Source organism: Neofelis nebulosa, chromosome 15 (genome assembly GCF_028018385.1).
Source record: "Neofelis nebulosa isolate mNeoNeb1 chromosome 15, mNeoNeb1.pri, whole genome shotgun sequence".
NCBI classification, from domain to species: Eukaryota; Metazoa; Chordata; class Mammalia; order Carnivora; family Felidae; genus Neofelis; species Neofelis nebulosa.
The window spans coordinates 1,090,638-1,106,738 of record NC_080796.1 but is presented as its reverse complement, the minus strand read 5'-3'; the positions used below and the strand labels follow the sequence as shown (position 1 = coordinate 1,106,738).

The 16,101-nt window shown below is 62.0% G+C and overlaps 1 protein-coding gene across 3 annotated transcripts in view; it reads left to right on the top strand.

Moving 5' to 3' along the window:
- Nucleotides 1–16,086, top strand: part of LOC131495872 (CSC1-like protein 1) — a 28,828-nt gene extending 12,742 nt beyond the window's left edge. For all 3 annotated transcript variants that reach the window (XM_058701047.1, XM_058701045.1, XM_058701048.1), the window contains exons 7-22: nt 1,105–1,156; nt 1,322–1,430; nt 2,294–2,364; nt 4,264–4,387; nt 4,474–4,607; nt 5,597–5,734; nt 6,869–7,022; nt 9,069–9,175; nt 9,269–9,355; nt 9,773–9,835; nt 11,511–11,673; nt 12,028–12,133; nt 13,488–13,655; nt 14,312–14,427; nt 14,665–14,727; nt 15,222–16,086. In XM_058701047.1, the coding sequence (XP_058557030.1) occupies nt 1,105–1,156; nt 1,322–1,430; nt 2,294–2,364; nt 4,264–4,387; nt 4,474–4,607; nt 5,597–5,734; nt 6,869–7,022; nt 9,069–9,175; nt 9,269–9,355; nt 9,773–9,835; nt 11,511–11,673; nt 12,028–12,133; nt 13,488–13,655; nt 14,312–14,427; nt 14,665–14,727; nt 15,222–15,395 (1,829 nt within the window). In that variant the 3' untranslated portion in view covers nt 15,396–16,086. The remainder of the gene's footprint in view (nt 1–1,104; nt 1,157–1,321; nt 1,431–2,293; nt 2,365–4,263; nt 4,388–4,473; nt 4,608–5,596; nt 5,735–6,868; nt 7,023–9,068; nt 9,176–9,268; nt 9,356–9,772; nt 9,836–11,510; nt 11,674–12,027; nt 12,134–13,487; nt 13,656–14,311; nt 14,428–14,664; nt 14,728–15,221) is intronic.
- Nucleotides 16,087–16,101: the final 15 nt, after the last annotated feature.

Here is a 16,101-nt window from a genome sequence, read left to right as displayed (position 1 = left end):
GTGACTCACGGCCCGGGGTGGGGTTGGGGGGGGCTCGTGGGGCTGGGGTGGGCCCAGGTGTCAGGAGGCCTCGGGGTGACTCCGGAACGTTCCCCTCTGCCTGGCCGTGCCTCTCAAGAGGCACCCCCCACCCCCGGACCTGAGCCTGGGCCAGGAGCTTGGCCCCCGGTGTGAGCTTCGGTTCTAAGTAAGGGGAATAAAACCCCAAGACTCGTAGGATCGGGGGCCTTCGGAGAGCGTTTCATACTTTCCTGCCCCCACGTGATCACAATCGGGAGGCCACAGTGAGTGGGTGTGGGAGATGTTCGTGACGCTCAAAGTCACAGCCTGGAACCGTGTGTCCTGCCAGTGCGGGAGGCTGGCTTCCAAAATGCCAAAGAATCCGCTTCCTCCTCCCTCCCTCCCTTCCTTCTTCTCTCCCTCCTCCCTTCCCTCCTCCCTCCCTCCCCACCTTCCTCCCTCCCCACCTTCCTCCCTCCCTCCCTCCCTCCCTTCTCTTCCTCCCTCTCCTCTCTTCCTTCCTCCCTCCCTTCTTTCCTCCCTCCTCCCTCCCTCCCTTCCTTCCTTCCTTCCTCTCCTTTCCTTTCCCTTCCTTCCTTCCTTCCTTCCTTCCTTCCTTCCTTCCTTCCTTCCTTCCTTCCTTCCCCTTTCTCCTTTCTCCTTTCTCTCTTTTTCTCTTTTTCTCTTTCTCTCTTTCTCTCCACCCAACACGGGGCTGGAGCTCACGACCCCGAGATCCAGAGTCACACACTCTGCTGACTGAGCCAGCCAGGGGCCCCACGAATCCACTTCTCATGCCCAGGGATTCCCAGCTCGGTTTTGGGACCCGTTCAGGAGGATTTCAGATTCTCAAGGAATGTCACAAGAATCTCAAAGCAAGAGAAATTCCGATTGTGACTTACCCACGCGGCGGGTCGGGAAGAGGTTGTCGGGTAAAGTGGGGCCTTGGGTTGGTGCAGTTCTGAAAAGACCGGACGGCCGGTCCCTGTCCTCTGACGGGCCTGGCCGTCTCGTGCTTCCTCAGAGACCCACGGACCGAGGCGGGCCGCCCCCGTCCCCCTTCCCTAGTGTGACCCTAAGACTAAGTGTCTTGCTTGTCTGCAGACAAAGACCCTTATAGCTTTGGGAGGACGACCATCGCAAACCTGCAGACGGAGTGAGTATGGGGCGGGGGCCAGGGCTTTGCGGGCACTGCCTGCCCCGGGCAGTGCTGCTGTGCGGGGTGGGGGTGGGGGGTGGTTAGGAGACGTGGAGGGCCCGCCCCCCCGCAAACCCCGCCCTGTGTGGGAGCCGGGCCCTGATGGCAGGTGTCCCCGCTCAGCGATGACCTCCTTTGGCTGCACACTGTCTTTGCCGTCATCTATCTCCTCCTCACCGTGGGCTTCATGAGACACCACACCCGGTCCATCCAGTACCAGGAGGAGAACTCGGTGAGCGAGGCGGGGAGGGTCACGGGTGGGGCCAGAGCGGAGCCTTGACCCGGCCTGTTGCCAGGACACGGGAGCCGTGCGCTTAAAGAGGCCTCTGTGGGACCTGGCTGGCATGTTTGTGCTCACGGTTGACTTCAGCTTTTCGTTCATTCGTTTGTTAATTTTTTTTTTATTTCATAAATTTCTTTTTGTTTCATGTTTGTTTTTGAGAGAGACAGAGACAGAATGCGAGTGGGTTAGGGGCAGAGAGAGGGGGAGACACAGAATCCGAGGCAGGCTCCAGGCTCCGAGCCGTCGGCACAGAGCCCGACGTGGGGCTCGAACCCACGAACGGTGAGATTGTGACCCGAGCTGAAGTCGGACGCTCAACCGGCTGAGCCACCCAGGCGCCCCAATTCACTTGTTATTTTTAAGGTTTTTATGTGTTTATTTTTTGAGAGAGAGAGAAGGAGAGATAGCACGAGCAGGGGAGGAGCAAAGAGAGAGGGAGAGAGGACCCCAAGCAGGCCTTGCCCTGTCAGCACAGAGCCCGATACGGGGCTCGATCCCACGAACCGTGAGATCGTGACCTGAGCCGAAATCAGTGGTCGGACGCTTAACTGACTGAGCCACCCAGATGCCTGACATTAGCTTCTAAAATTTTTCTGATTAGGGGCATCTGGGGGGCGGGGGTCAGTCAGTAAAGCATGTGAAGGACCCCCTCCGGGCTCTCCCAGGGGAGCACTGGTCCCTCCGAGCTCTCACTGTGTTCCGTGGGGAGGGGCGGGGCTGGGTGGGCTTGAATAGGGCGGAAACCCTGGGCCCACCTGGGGACTGGCGTGCCTTGGGGTGACATCCCCCGCCCCCATGTGTGTCTCTGGCAGGTGAGGCGGACCTTGTTCATCACGGGACTCCCCCGAGACAGCAAGAAGGAGACAGTGGAGACCCACTTCCGGTGAGCAGGGCTGTGGCCCCTCCAGGCGGGGCAGATGCCTCAGGCGGGCCGCTCTGTCTTCTCTTTGGGCGCCCAGAGACTTGGCGAAGGGCCTGGCCCTGCCATGCGAGCATCCCATGGCCGCCGTGTGCCAGCCTGCTGTGGAAGGCTTCTAGAAGTCTGGGGTCTAGAAGGCCTGTCCGCTGCAGGCCGCCCCGGGGGACCACAGCAGCTGGAGCACAGGCCAGGCTGTAGGTGCAGAGAAATAGCTCGAGGGCACGAGCAGGTCTCCGGGGGGTGGGGGGGGCCTGCGCTGGCACAGGCGTCCGCCCACGGGTGTCTCTGGAGGGAGCACCTGCACCAAGGAGTCCTGCGGTGGAGGAGGAGGCAGGGCTCCTCTGGGGGAGGCCGTGTGTGTGTGTGTGTGTGTGTGTGTGTGTGTGTGTGTGTGTGTGTGGTACCAGGGATGCAGGGGAGGGGGGTGTGGAGCAGGAGAGGGGAGGGCAGGTGCAGAGGCCCCGGGACCCCGGCTGGAGGGCTTGCCCCAGGCGGCGAGCTGAGGATTCAGTCCGAACGCACCCCTCCCAGTCCCGCAGCCACTAACTTGCCGCGGGGACTCGGGGTGACCACGGTGTAACTCAGCACTATTTGCGGACGACGGCGATTCGTAGAAACAGAGAGCGAGTGCCTGATTTTGTGTGTCTGGTGGGCAGGGAGCATCGTTTAGCGGCCACTGGTGCCCGGCTGCCTGGATTCACATCTGGGCTCCAACAGCCACTCGCGGTGTGACCTTGGGCACAAGTCGCTTAACTTCTCCGGCCCTTATTTTCCTCATCTGTAAAATGGGGACAGAACCTCCCAGGCTATGGTGAGGACGGCATAGTGAATACCGTGGGAGCACCCGGCCGGTGTGAGTCCACACACAGCACACTTGTGAGGGTCGTACTACGGTTGTTAATGCGGGTGTAGACGTTTGCTGGGCTGCGAGCCCCCTGCGTTCATTGAACCTGAAAGGTCTGTGATCTTCAAAAAGGGGCCACACGCTGGGTAGGATTTCCGCACGGTCCAAGGTAGGCGTGAGCCAGAGCAGACGATAGTGCTCTTCCTCCGGGTGGGTGAAGGAGGTCACGAACCGGATTCATCTGGCCCCACACGCGCCCGCTGACGTACAGCCAAGCGGGCACGAGCCTTTCAGTTTCAGGCGATTGCTTTCGTGCTGTTAAAAAAAAAAAAGCCCTCTTTGTGTTGAATTTCAAAATTTCACCCTTTGTAAAAAGACGAAAGGAAAGAGGTTTCTGTGGTACCCCGAGTACCCTCGGGGACTTGGGGGGGATCTCTCCTGCCGGGTGGGGGGGGTTCTCTTTTCCGACGGCCTGCCTTGCGCACAGGGACGCGTATCCCACGTGTGAAGTGGTGGACGTACAGTTGTGCTACGACGTGGCCAGGCTGATTCACCTGTGAAGGGAGAGGTGAGTGGGGCTGGTCGGTGGCCGGAAGCCTGTCCCTCCCTCCTGGGCCGCCCACCCTGCTGCCTCGCTGCTGGTGGGGGGTCTAGGCGGAGCCCCCAGGGGGGAAGGCAGGAGGGGGGGCTCTGCCCCTTTCTTGTTTGGAAAGCTGACCCCCTGGGGTGCCAGGGGGGCACAGTCGGTTAAGCCTCCGACCCTTGGTTTCGGATCGGTTCGTGAGTTCGAGACCCGCATCGGGCTCCGCTTGGGCAGTGCGGATCCTGCTTGGGATTCTCTCTCCCCTGCTCTCCGCCCCTCCCCGGCTTGCGCTCGCTCTCTCTCTCTCTCTCTCTCAAAATAAACTTTAAAAAAGAAAGCTGAGCTCCTGGGCCTGGCAGTTGGACAGTGGGCGTGGGGTCTGTGCCGCAGGGTTATGGTGACTCTGACGTGTGTCCCCCTACCCCCACCCCTGCAGGAAGAAGACAGAAAAGAGCCTGATCTATTACATGAACCTGCGGGCGAAGACAGGCCAGTGGACCCTCATCAACCCCAGGCCCTGCGGCCAGTTCTGCTGTTGCAAAGTGCCGGGGTGCGAGTGGGTGAGGGCCCGGCCCCCCGCGGGAGTGCCACGGGGTCCCCGCCGCCCGCGCAGGGCCCGTGGTCACGAGGGGGTGCGTGTCCTCAGGAGGATGCCGTCTCCTACTATGCGCGCATGAGGGACAGGCTGCTGGAGAGGATCGCGGATGAGGAACGCCGGGTGCAGGAACAGCCCCTGGGCATGGCCTTCGTCACTTTCCAGGAGAAGTCCATGGCCACCTAGTGAGTAGGGCGTGTCCGGAGCCCTTTGTCTCCTCCAGGTGACTTATGACCCGCCCCTGGGACGGGTTGGGGCTGGGGCAGGCCACAATCCCCCCATCATCCCAACCCAGGTGCGTGTGACATGTGTGGGGTGATCCTCGCGCGAGGTGAGTCCCTCGTGGGTTGACGTGGCCTCACCCCCGGGCCGAGCTCCCACCAGCCATGCCAGGGAAGGCGTCCAGCATTCTGCCACCCCCCTTCAGATGTCCACTCTGGACCGCAGATGATCTTCTGTGCTGGGTTTTCCGTCGCACAGATGCACAGACCCCAGGCACTGCACAGACCCCCAGCTCTGCAGCAGGGAGACCCCGGGGCCAGGCTGCGGAGCACACGTGGGCCCCAGCACGGGGCTCTGGCTCCTGGAGTGGCGTCACGCCTGGGGTGGGGGACGCAGGTGGCCACACAAGTGCCCCTTCCCAGCCCTCTCTGCGGGCACCGCACACCCGGGAAAAGTCCCCTGCAGCCAGGCCAGAGCCAGGAGGGGCTCGTGGAAAGGGGGGGCGTGCTGAGGCAGGAGTGAGGGGCATGGAGACGGCGGGGGTCCAGGTGGCAGTCCGGGGGGGCCCTGGGCGTCAGGGTGGGAAGAAGTGAGGACAGCTAGGCCCTGGCCCGGCCGCGCAGTGCGTCCGCGGCCCCGACTTCCTGGGCGGCCGAGGGTGATGATGGCGCAGGGAGCAGCCGTGGTCCAGGGGTGCAGCGGCCAGACGGGGTGCGCACCTGAGCCGGAGAGCCTCGGGATCCTGACGCGGAGGCAGGAGTGACCCCCGGCTCGCCGCGTGGTCCTGAGGATGAGGCCAAGTCCTCCCCGTGAGCTGTAGTAACGGCTAACCTAGCAACCCGCTGATAGAGCAACGGCCCCGGGGCCCCGCGGCGTCTGCCCTCACTCTGCGCGTGTGCGCGGTGCCCCGGGTGTCTGGGCCACGGCCACGTCTGCTCTTCCTTCCTGGCAGCATCCTCAAAGACTTCAATGCCTGCAAGTGTCAGAGCCTCCAGTGCAAAGGCGAGCCCCAGCCGTCCTCCTGCAGCGCGGAGCTCCGTATCTCCAAGTGGACGGTCTCCTTTGCCACGTACCCCGAGGACATCTGCTGGTGAGGCCCCGGCCCTGGACTGGGGAGGGGGGAGGGGCCCCAGGCCGGGCATCACAGGTGCGAGCTGGCCTTCAGGGCCCCCCCACCATAGCTCCTGGCTCCGCTCTGGGCCTGGGGCGGGCGTGGGGGGATGCGTCAGGTGGGGGGGGCATCCACACCCGGCACTGCGCTCCAGTGATGCCCCCCCGGCATCCGGGGTGTCCGGGAGCCACGTCTATAATTTCCAGTTTCCTTTCGGCCGCGTTGAAAAAGTAGAAGGAAACTGTTCAACTTAATTTCATAATCTCTCTCTCCTTATATATCCGAAATATTATCACTCTAACGTGATCAGTTACCTTCTAGTGGAGATGCGTCTCTTTTTCATACTTAGTAGCTTTGAAATCCGGCGTGTATGTTCTTTTGAGTCGGACCAGCCCCGGTTCAGGGCTCGGTAGCCCCTGGCTGCTGTGTCGTGTGGCGTTAGGTCTAGCCTGGGGACACGCTGCTGAGCTCGGCCGCGTCCACGGGGGCCGTTGGTGAGCCTTGAGCACAGTGCCGCGGGTGAGGGCAGCCCCAGCAGAGCCCCCAGCGTGGCTGGCTTCAGCTCCCTGCCCAGAGCGAGCTTTGGGAGCGTCTCCGTGGCTCCAAGCTGATCTCTGATGGTTCACAGGGCTTCCCAAACGTGGGGGCAGCGTGCTGCTGTGTTCTCGGTGGGGTGAGAGGCCAGCATGACCGCCGTGGGGCCTGGGCACTGCTGTCCCCTGCCTCCCTCCCTCTGCGTGCACCCAGCCCCCGGCCCTGTGTCGCTGGTCACCAGGCATTTTAGATGTGGCCGTGTCGTAGCCTCGTTCTGTCTGTCTGGGTGACCGTGGAGTCCCTTTGGTGGGTTCTGGCCCCCGGGCTGTGGCCGGGGAGCCGTGTGAGTGGTGGATAACCTGTTTTCTCTCTGAACTCAAGGGGACCCCGCATTTGACCTTGCTGGAGCTGAAGGTCGGTACAGAGGGCTCACCTGTACTCCTGGGGTCCAAGTGCCTCAGTCTGGTCTCTCGCCGGGCCTCGATGTGACCCGCTGACCCACCTGAGGGCACCGGGGGCGTGGTCGGCAGCCCGGCCTGGGGGGGGTCTCAGCCTCCAAGCCTGTGTCCCCTCCTGCAGGAAGAACCTCTCCGTCCAGGGTTTCTGCTGGTGGCTCCAGTGGCTGGGCATCAACTTCACTCTGTTCGTGGGGCTCTTCTTCCTGACCACCCCCGCCATCATCCTGTCCACCATAGACAAGTTCAATGTCACCAAACCCATCCGTGAGCTCAACGTGAGTGACTATGCTACAAGCCCGTCCTGCAAGGCTGGGGACAAGAAGGCGTGGGGGGGGGCGGTGGCTGGAGCCCAGGGACGTGGGGGCTGAACCAGGAGCCGTGCCTCTCAGCTCACGTCCGTGCCTTTAGGCCTTGAGCAGGTGTGGCCACATTTACGACACTGGTTTACGACACGCGCGCGCCCGTGCGTGTTTTCGAAATCAATCTGAACGTTCAACGGTAGGGTCGTGTGAGCTGAAGGGCATGTACTGATGGAAAGTTAAGTATCTGTTACATAATCGTCAACTCATTGATTCTAGATAGGCAACAAATGATTATTTAAAATCTTAGACAAATCGAGACAACGAAACGCTTCCTGAAGTGGCCTCTGCTTGAAAACAATATTGGTTTCCCCAGGGCACCTGGGGGCTCAGGTGTCCACCTCTTGGTTTTGGCTCAGGTCGTGATCTCACAGTTCGTGAGATCGAGCCCCTGTGTCGGGCTCTGAGCTGATAGCGTGCAGCCTGCTTGGGATTCTCTCTCTCCTGCTCTCTCTCTGTCCCTCACCTGCTCGCTCTTTCAAAATAAGTAAACGTAAAAAAATTAAAAAGATACTGATTTCCCATAATTGGCTCTGTTGAAATATCCCCCTAAATCTTTTTTTTTTTTTCTCCAGTTCCACTTGGCATTCAGTCAGTCACGCTCAGGGCAAGCACGCGGGGCTAGAAGGCGTGAGGGCCTCGCTGTGCCGTCCCCCAGCTGACGAATTCCGAACGCTGGGTTTTCATCCCAAAGCTGGGGCGAAGGCACCTGCCGGATGATCCTTGCGGGGTTCTGGTGATGGTGACCACATAAGCTGCTGTGTGGCCCAGGCCTTCTTACCCGAAAATAACCCCTTGCGCACATTAAGAATTTTGTTTATCTTTAAAAGCGTGTCAGTGTTCACGCCTTTGCGCATCTTTGGATGTATGGCCAAGTCTGTTCTTTTGAGGGTGGAATCGGCCGAGTGGAACCCTCTTTGTCGATTCTCCCTAAACCAGTTTCGGTTTCTTATGGTAAAGCAAGAATCTACAGATATTTGCAACACTGTTCTAAGAACAGGACCCTCCTGGCTCTCATTCCATCCGTTTTCTACAGTTCATTTACTCTCGTCTCATTCAATAGCATTAAAAAAATTTTTTTTATATTTATTTTATTTTTGAGAGAGAGAGAGAGAGACAGAGTGCGAGCAGGGGAGGGGCAGAGAGAGAGGGAGACAGAGTCCGAAGCCGGCTCCAGGCCCTGAGCTGTCCGCACAGAGCCCGACGCGGGTTTTAAACCCACAAACCGCGAGATTGTGACAAAGTCGGATGTTTAACCAACTGAACAACCCAGGCGCCCCTCAATAGCATTTTTTAAATTTTTTGTTTGAGAGTGTGCATGGGTGGGGGGGGGCAGAGGGCAAGAGAGAGAGAGAGAGAGAGGGAGAATCTCGAGACTCCAGGCTTAGTGCAGAGCCTGACGTGGGGCTCGATCCCATGGCCCTGGGATCATGACCTGAGCCGAAGTCGGACACCCAACCGACTGAGCCACCCAGGCGCCCCAGTACGCAGCTTTTTAAAGATGCCTGTTTTATCAGGGAAAGTAGGCAGCTCCTGTGATTGCAATAGTGAGCATATCAGGCACAGGCAGTTAGGTCACTGCTGGGCAGGAGGGAGCTGAGCGGGCAGGCCTCCTGGGGAGGCCCTGGCTTCCGTGTTCCCACTTGCCCTTGGTTGCGCAGAGGGGAGCCGGCAGTGGGGGTCGGGGGGGCGCGGTCGCTCTGGGCAGTCAGACAGGTGGAGATCGGTTGTATGTGAAGTTACTTTCTCTGCTCATCCAGCCCTACTAACACCAAGTGCAGTTCTGGTCTGTTCGGCCAACGGCACGGGACACCTGCTCTGTATGGGGCACAGCGTCAGCCCTGGGGGGCAAGGCAAGGGCGACCGGGAGTTCCCGGAGTCGCCGTGACAGCAGGTCGTGGCCTCCAAGCCCCCATGGCCACAGCCTCTCCACCTGTGTCTTCTGTGGGCCGTGTTTTGCAGGACCCGGTCATCAGTCAGTTTTTCCCGACCCTCCTCCTGTGGTCCTTCTCGGCCCTGCTCCCCACCATCGTCTACTACTCCACGCTGCTGGAGTCTCACTGGACCAAGTGAGTGAGGACGCTCGCCTGACGGCGTCCGTGGGTGCCCAGCAGGGGTCTTGGGGGGAGCACCGGGCAGGGCTCACCTCTGACTTCCTGCAGGTCAGGAGAAAACGAGATCATGATGTCCAAGGTCTATATATTCTTGATCTTCATGGTGCTGATCCTGCCGTCCCTCGGCCTCACCAGGTACGCGTCGTCACCTCCTGCCCTGAGTTCACAGTCAGGATCTGGACAGCTCCGTCCCCAAGTGGTTTTAGAGGATGCAGATCCCTGACGACACTTAAGCCGGTCCCTCCCACTTGGGGTGCCGTTGCGCGGCAGGCTCACGGATTGTTCCGGAGATCCGGTCTCTCTTCCTTAAAAAGAAGCTTGAAGACAACATTTCCGCCCAGGGGGAGGGTAGAGTCACGGCTGTGTTGATTTTAAGGGAGGGGGCCGCCTTTGGAGCAGCCCCTCATAGGCTGCTCTGGAGTGGGGGCACCTTAGACGACAGATGGGGGTCCTGATGTCCTGCCTGCTGGTGAGAGCAGGGAAGAATGAAAACGGGTCGCGATCACCTGGAGGGCTGGACATAAATTCTTACGGGATTCATTTTTCTTCCAGTCTGGATTTTTTCTTCCGGTGGCTCTTTGACAAAACTTCCTCCGAAGCCTCTATCAGGTTGGAGTAAGTATCGGCCACGTTGCGTTTTGGAGCCGTGGTCCCGGGGAGAGGTCCCACGGGGGCTCAGCCGTGGCTGCGCTGGGGCTGGGGGCGCGGTGGCCTGTGCCCGGCACAGACGTCTCCTCCTGAGGCCATCGGGGCCGGGGAAGCCCACGGCCCCTGGCAGGGCTGAGGCCGCCCTATGGGGGCTGACCCACTTTGTGCCAGGTGTGCAGAAGTGTGGTTAATCTTTTAGGCTGAAACTCCATCAGGGGCAGTCTTGTTCATTCTTGGAAACTCACTTACTTACTGAGAATGGAGCCGCTCAGGGAGAAGGAACCCGTGGGTCCCAGTGGTGCCGGGGAGGTCGGGGTGGGGACGGCCACGCGGCTGTGCGGTTGGGCCCGGGCCCCGTTTACCCCCGGAGAACAGAATAAACCTGTCTCTGGGGTGTGTCCCCCTGACAGGGCGTTGCGGGCTAAATGCTTTATTCTTTTTCTCGTTGAACCTTTACGACAAGCTGTGGGGGTAGGCGCCATTGTTTCTCCATTTTATGGATGGGGAGACTGAGGCTCAGAGATGTTGGAATAGCTTGCCCTGGGCTACCCAGCCCGTTAACTCGGCCTGAGCCCCGACTGCCCTACCCTTTGGGCCCTAATACTGGCCCCCCGCCTTGGCATTGACTCATCCAACCCAGTGTTGGTAGGAAGGCTGGCCACGTTTCCTGGGAAGATTAGACCGAATTATTCCACGTGGGTTCTTGCTGGTCAGGCTGAGGGCTCGGGGGCTGGCGGCCACAGGCGGGCACCCACACACCCAGCCAGCTCCCGTCTGGGTGGACTGTGGCTTCCAGATGGCCAGATCTGGCGCTCGGGGCTGGGCCCTCACCTTCATGAACCGTCAGCCACGTCTGACACATCGTCACGCCTTCGTCCGCGAAGGCTCCAGGATGGCCCTGTCCCGGTTCTCTTCCCATCGCGGGTTCTCCTGCGTCTCCCCGATGCCTGTGGCCCTGCTCCCAGTCACCTCAGCTGGACCCCGGCCTCCGTGGCCCCGTGCTCCCGAGTTGGAGCCTGCAGGCCCCGTGCACCCGCGGCCCTGCGCCCAGGGCTGCCCACGAGTGTCTGGCTGCCCCAGCCGAGGGGCCCTGGGGCACCTGTCCCCTCTGTGCCCTCCCCCGCCGCACCTGGTCCGCCAGCACCCCTCCGGTCGCCCCGCCTCACCGATGCCAGCGGCCACCCCTGTGCAGCCCCAGCCCTCCCTGCACGCATGCCCTGCCTCTCCCTGGCCCGCGGCCCCCCTGCCCTGTCGGTGCGCGCGCCCCGCACCCGCCGAGAGCCGCTCTCTGCCCGGTCCCTGGACGCTTGTCCTTGCCCTCCTGCTCCGCGAGCACGGGTCTCACCTCCTTAGGCCTCTCTGGCGGCCCGTGTAACAGGGGGCACGTCGTCCCTCCTCTGCTCCGGTTCCCCCGAGCACACGTCACATCTGGCATGCTGTGTGTCCCCTTCGCTGGGATGCAGGCTCTCGCAGAGCAGGGCAGGGGCGGGGGTAGGGCAGAGGCAGGGGCAGGGCCCCCCTTTCATCTCTGAGCCCGGAACACGGAGCGAGCATCCGCACCAAATGCAGGGGCTCCGCTCCCGCCCTGCCGAGTGCCCCTCCCCGGGGCGGGAAAGAGGCTCACAGCCCGGCCGCCCCCCAGGTGCGTCTTCCTGCCCGACCAGGGCGCCTTCTTTGTGAACTACGTCATCGCCTCGGCCTTCATTGGCAACGGCATGGAGCTGCTGCGGCTGCCGGGCCTGGTCCTCTACACCTGCCGCATGGTCGTGGCCAAGACGGCCGCCGACCACAGGAACATCAAGCAGGTACACCCCGCCCCCCTCCACGGGGCCGGTGATCACCCAGGAGGCGCGTCCTGGGGGGGGACGCACTCTGCACCTGTCCTCTGCGTAGACGCGGGACTCTCGGGCCTGCTGCGTAGACCCGATTGGAGCAAGGGAAACACTGAGAGAACGAGACTCCTTTACCCCTGGCGGCCTGGGTGTGAAGCGAGCAGGGCCGGAGAGGTCCGTGCAGACGGCACCCGGGGCGGGCCGGAGAGGTCCGTGGGGCAGGGGGCAGCCGTGAGCCTCCCGTCTCCAAAGTCCTCCCCTTACGGCCCCCGTGGCGTGGGCGGGTGGCGTCTGGAGCAAACCCTGCGCTCTGCCCTCTTGGCACAGAACCAGGCCTTCCAGTACGAGTTCGGAGCCATGTACGCGTGGATGCTGTGCGTCTTCACCGTCATCATGGCCTACAGCATCACCTGCCCCATCATCGCGCCCTTCGGTGAGTGTGGCCCCGGGGGCGGTGGCTGACCCCTCGGGGCACCCTAGGGGTGCCCCCCGCACACTGAGGACTTCTGCAGCGCCCGGGAGCCACAGGGACATCCCTGGTCCTGCTGGCCATCCCTGGTGGCGCCCTGATCCCAGCGTCCGGCAGCTACCGCCTGGCTCGCGGGTGACCGCGCCGCGCGGCAGACGCGCTCTGAATGTGTGCGCTCCGTGGGTTGTCACTCGTACCGCTCGACGCATCTCGTTTGTGGCCCCTTTCACACTCAGTGTGACACGAGTGAGGAGTAGACCCAGGATCTGAGCTGAGGACTGTTTGACTTTAAAGACCGAGGTCTTGCAGCTAAAATAAACGTGAGGAACTGCAGACAGGTGGAAGATTCTAGAAGGAAGTAGAACACCCAGCACACTGTTGGCACTGCAGCTGAGGTTTAGGGGCGGGAGGAGGTTTTAGTTTTCCGTTTACTCTTGAACTATTTAAAAAATCAACAGGTTTACTTTTTTTTTTTAGTGTCTGTTTTTGAGAGAGACAGAGCGCAGGTGGGGGAGGGGGGAGAGAGAGAGGGAGACACAGAATCTGAAGCAGCTCCAGGCTCCGAGCTGTCAGCACAGAGCCCAACGCAGGGCTCGAACTCATGTACTGTGAGATCATGACCTGAGCTGAAGTCGGACGCTCAACTGACTGAACCCCCAGGTGCCCCAAAAGTTTTACTTTTTGAAAACAAAACAGGAACACCCAGCTGGCTCTGTCAGTGGAATGTGCGACTCTTGGATCTCAGGTTGTGAGTTCAAGCCCTGTGTTGGGTGTAGCGATTACTTAACAATAAAACCTTTAAAAAAATAAAAAATAAAAAAACAAAATTTTAAAGATCCTGACATAACAGAAGCACATCCACCCTGTGTGCTGCCCCTGGGGCAGGACCCTCTGGCACCTGCCGCCTGATGAGTGCGGAGGGCCAGCTGGAGCCAGGAAGGGACAGAGAGAGGGAGCCCGGAAGGACGGTGGGGGGCTCGCGGGGGAGGGCCCGGGCAGAGGTCGGGCCAGGCATTCGGTACAAAGTAACTTCTTTCTGCAAAATGATCCTAGAATTTCTGTCTTCCCTAGGGACAGAATGACAGCTGCCTTTTACTCCTTGGGGTCAGGGGGAAACTGGGAGAGGGCGGGGGAGAGAGCGAGCGAGCGCGAGAGCGCTCCCGAGCTGCCGGGATCTGCTTTGAGCCCCACTTTGCCTTCGTGTAGTCAGATGGCAGACCAGCCCGGCCCCGTGGACAGATCGATGCCCCGGGAGGGAGGGGGCATGGGGGCCCCTGGGGCCCCACCAGGCTTGCTGCTCACGGCCCCGTGTCCGCAGGCCTCACCTACATCCTGCTCAAGCACCTGGTGGACCGTCACAACCTGTACTTTGCCTACCTCCTGGCCAAGCTGGAGAAAAGGATCCACTTAGCGGCCGTCAACCAGGCCTTGGCCGCCCCCATCTTGTGCCTCTTCTGGCTCTATTTCTTCTCCTTCCTGCGCCTGGGTGAGGGGCCCTCTGACCAGGGCGGGGTGGGGGCGGGTGGCGGCCCTCGGCCTCCTCTTTCCGCATCCACGCCAGCCCGACAGCATCCAAACCGGTGTCCAGTCGGAACGCGGTACCCGGGCTGAGGGCTGGCTGGGGACAGCGCCGACGCCCCGGTTCCCGAGCTGGCCTGAGCCCGGGGAACCCTGGAGGAGGCCGCGTCGCTCAAGAAGCCTTAGAAGGCAGTCCCTCTGTGAGCTCCGCAGGGGCTGAACCAGAGGGGACGGGCAAGGGGGCCGGATTGCTCTTTGGGGGGCGGGGGTGGAGAAGGGAAAACGGACACTCTCGGGGAAAAGAAAAAGGCAGACAGGACGTGACCGTGCCCCAGCCAGGTGGGGGAGCTTCCGTCCCGCCTGGCCCAGGACGCTGGAGCCTGGAGGGGGCTGACCGTTGGCACAGGCCATCGACTCGGTGTCCCAGTTCCTGCAATCCAACCGGGGGCGAGGCCAGTGGGTCCCTCTGTCTGTCCAAGCGATGAAGACACCACCCCAGCTGCTGGAGGGCGGGGGGCGGACGCTCTTTTCTTCCCTTTCTGCCCGAGGCAGAGGTCACGCACGGCTCCTGCCCCAGACGTGGCCCCTCTCCCCCCACTGAGGCTGGCATCCCTGTGTCCCCAGGTCTGAAGGCCCCCCTCACCCTGTTCACCTTCCTGGCCGTCCTGCTCACCATCCTGGTCTGCCTGGTCTATACCTGCTTCGGATGCTTCAAGCACCTCAGCCCTCTGAACTACAGGGTAAGGGGCACCTCATCCCAGCGCGTGCAGATTCTCCGTGGGCAGGCCTGGGGCTGGGGTGCGCCCTGCGCTCCCCGCCCCTTGCCCTGCCCTGTGCCGCCCGCCCCGGCCCCTGCTGCCAGGAGCCTGGCACCAGCTGGTGCTCTTATCCCGAGCGGTGCCGGTCTGTGTGCTGGGAGGATGTTCATCTGGGAAGGGCCTTTGGTCTCTCATCGCGAGTTTCTGTTGTGTCTGCAGACGGAAGAATCGGCCAGCGACAAAGGGAGCGAGGCCGAGGCCCACAGGCCACCGCCGTTCACGGTGAGTGTCCCCGGGCAACGTGCCGAGCATCTCCTGTCCAGACAGAAGGGCCCCGACCGCGTGGCACCCACGTTCCTACGTTGAGGTCACGGGAGAGGGCATCCCGGTCCCGCGGGCTGGATGTTTCACCGGGCGCCCTCCTCCCTTCCCGGCGTGGCTAATGCCCGCTACGGCCTGCTGCGTGAAGCCCCCGGCGTCCTGCTCCGGGTCCCTGACAGGAGCCAGGGCTGCGACAGAGACCCCGTCAGCAGCAGCCTTCTCTCCAGCCGCTTCAGGCACTCTGATGGGTGTCAGTCCTTGGACCAGCCCCAGGGAGACGGTTCTCAGATTCACTACCCAGGGGTGCACCTGCCTCCGCGGACGAGGAGACGGGCAGGCGGGTGGCGGAAATGCCTTTCTTAGCCAGGCTCTGGGGGAGGGGCCGGCGGGGGGAGTGGGGAGGAATCTCGTGCCCAGCCCCCGCTCCAGGTGCTCATGCCCCCGTATGTTGGCAGCCCTACGTGCCCCGGATTCTGAGCGGCTTGTCCTCGGAGAGAACGGCCCTGTCCCCACAGCATCAGCAGACTCATGGAGCCGTCTGTGACATCAGTGGGACCGTCCTGGGGCAGTGTCCCGCCCAGGGCCCTGCGGACAGCGACAGCAGGCCGGCTGCCTACCAGGAGGCCTGAGGGTGGCCGGGCCAGGCTCCGAGGACGGAGAGGAGGAGACCCAGGTGGAAAAGCGGCTTGACTCGGGCCCCAACCAGGCCCAGGACTACTCTGACCTGTGTGAAGCACACCTGCTCTGGGAAGACGGACCCAGAAAGGTTCCCCGGGCCCTTGGCCGAGGAAGACAGGGCGGGGCCACCACGCAGGGAATGGCGGCCTTTCTGGTCACAGCAGCGGGGAGGGGGGCCGGTGCGTGCCGGGGACTCTGTGCGTCTCCAGGTCCCCCTTCTGCATAAATGTCCCAGCTCTGTAGCTGGGACACATCCCTGGTGATTCCGCAGGACCACATGTGGGAACGGTGCCCCAGCAGCCCCTGCAGCTGTCCCAGGTACCCGGGAGGACACAGCGAAGGACTGCTCTTCTGTGAGGATGGACTGCCCACCACCTCTGGGCACACACCCAGCGATAACCAAAGAGCCTGCGTGTAGCTCTGGGCGGGGCCGCGATGCTGGGCGGGGTTTCTTCCGGCCCCCCCAGACCCCCCCCATCACCGCATCCAGCCATCTCCCACCCATCGGGGCTGCGCCGCGGGAGCAGGAAGGGACCAGGCTCCTTGTTTCTGTGTCACATTGCCAGTGACAGTGGCTGGGTCAGGTCACCCTGCAGCAGGCAAGGGCAGGAGGACCACGAATAAAGCGCTCATTCGGCCAGACTGGTGAGGTCAGGG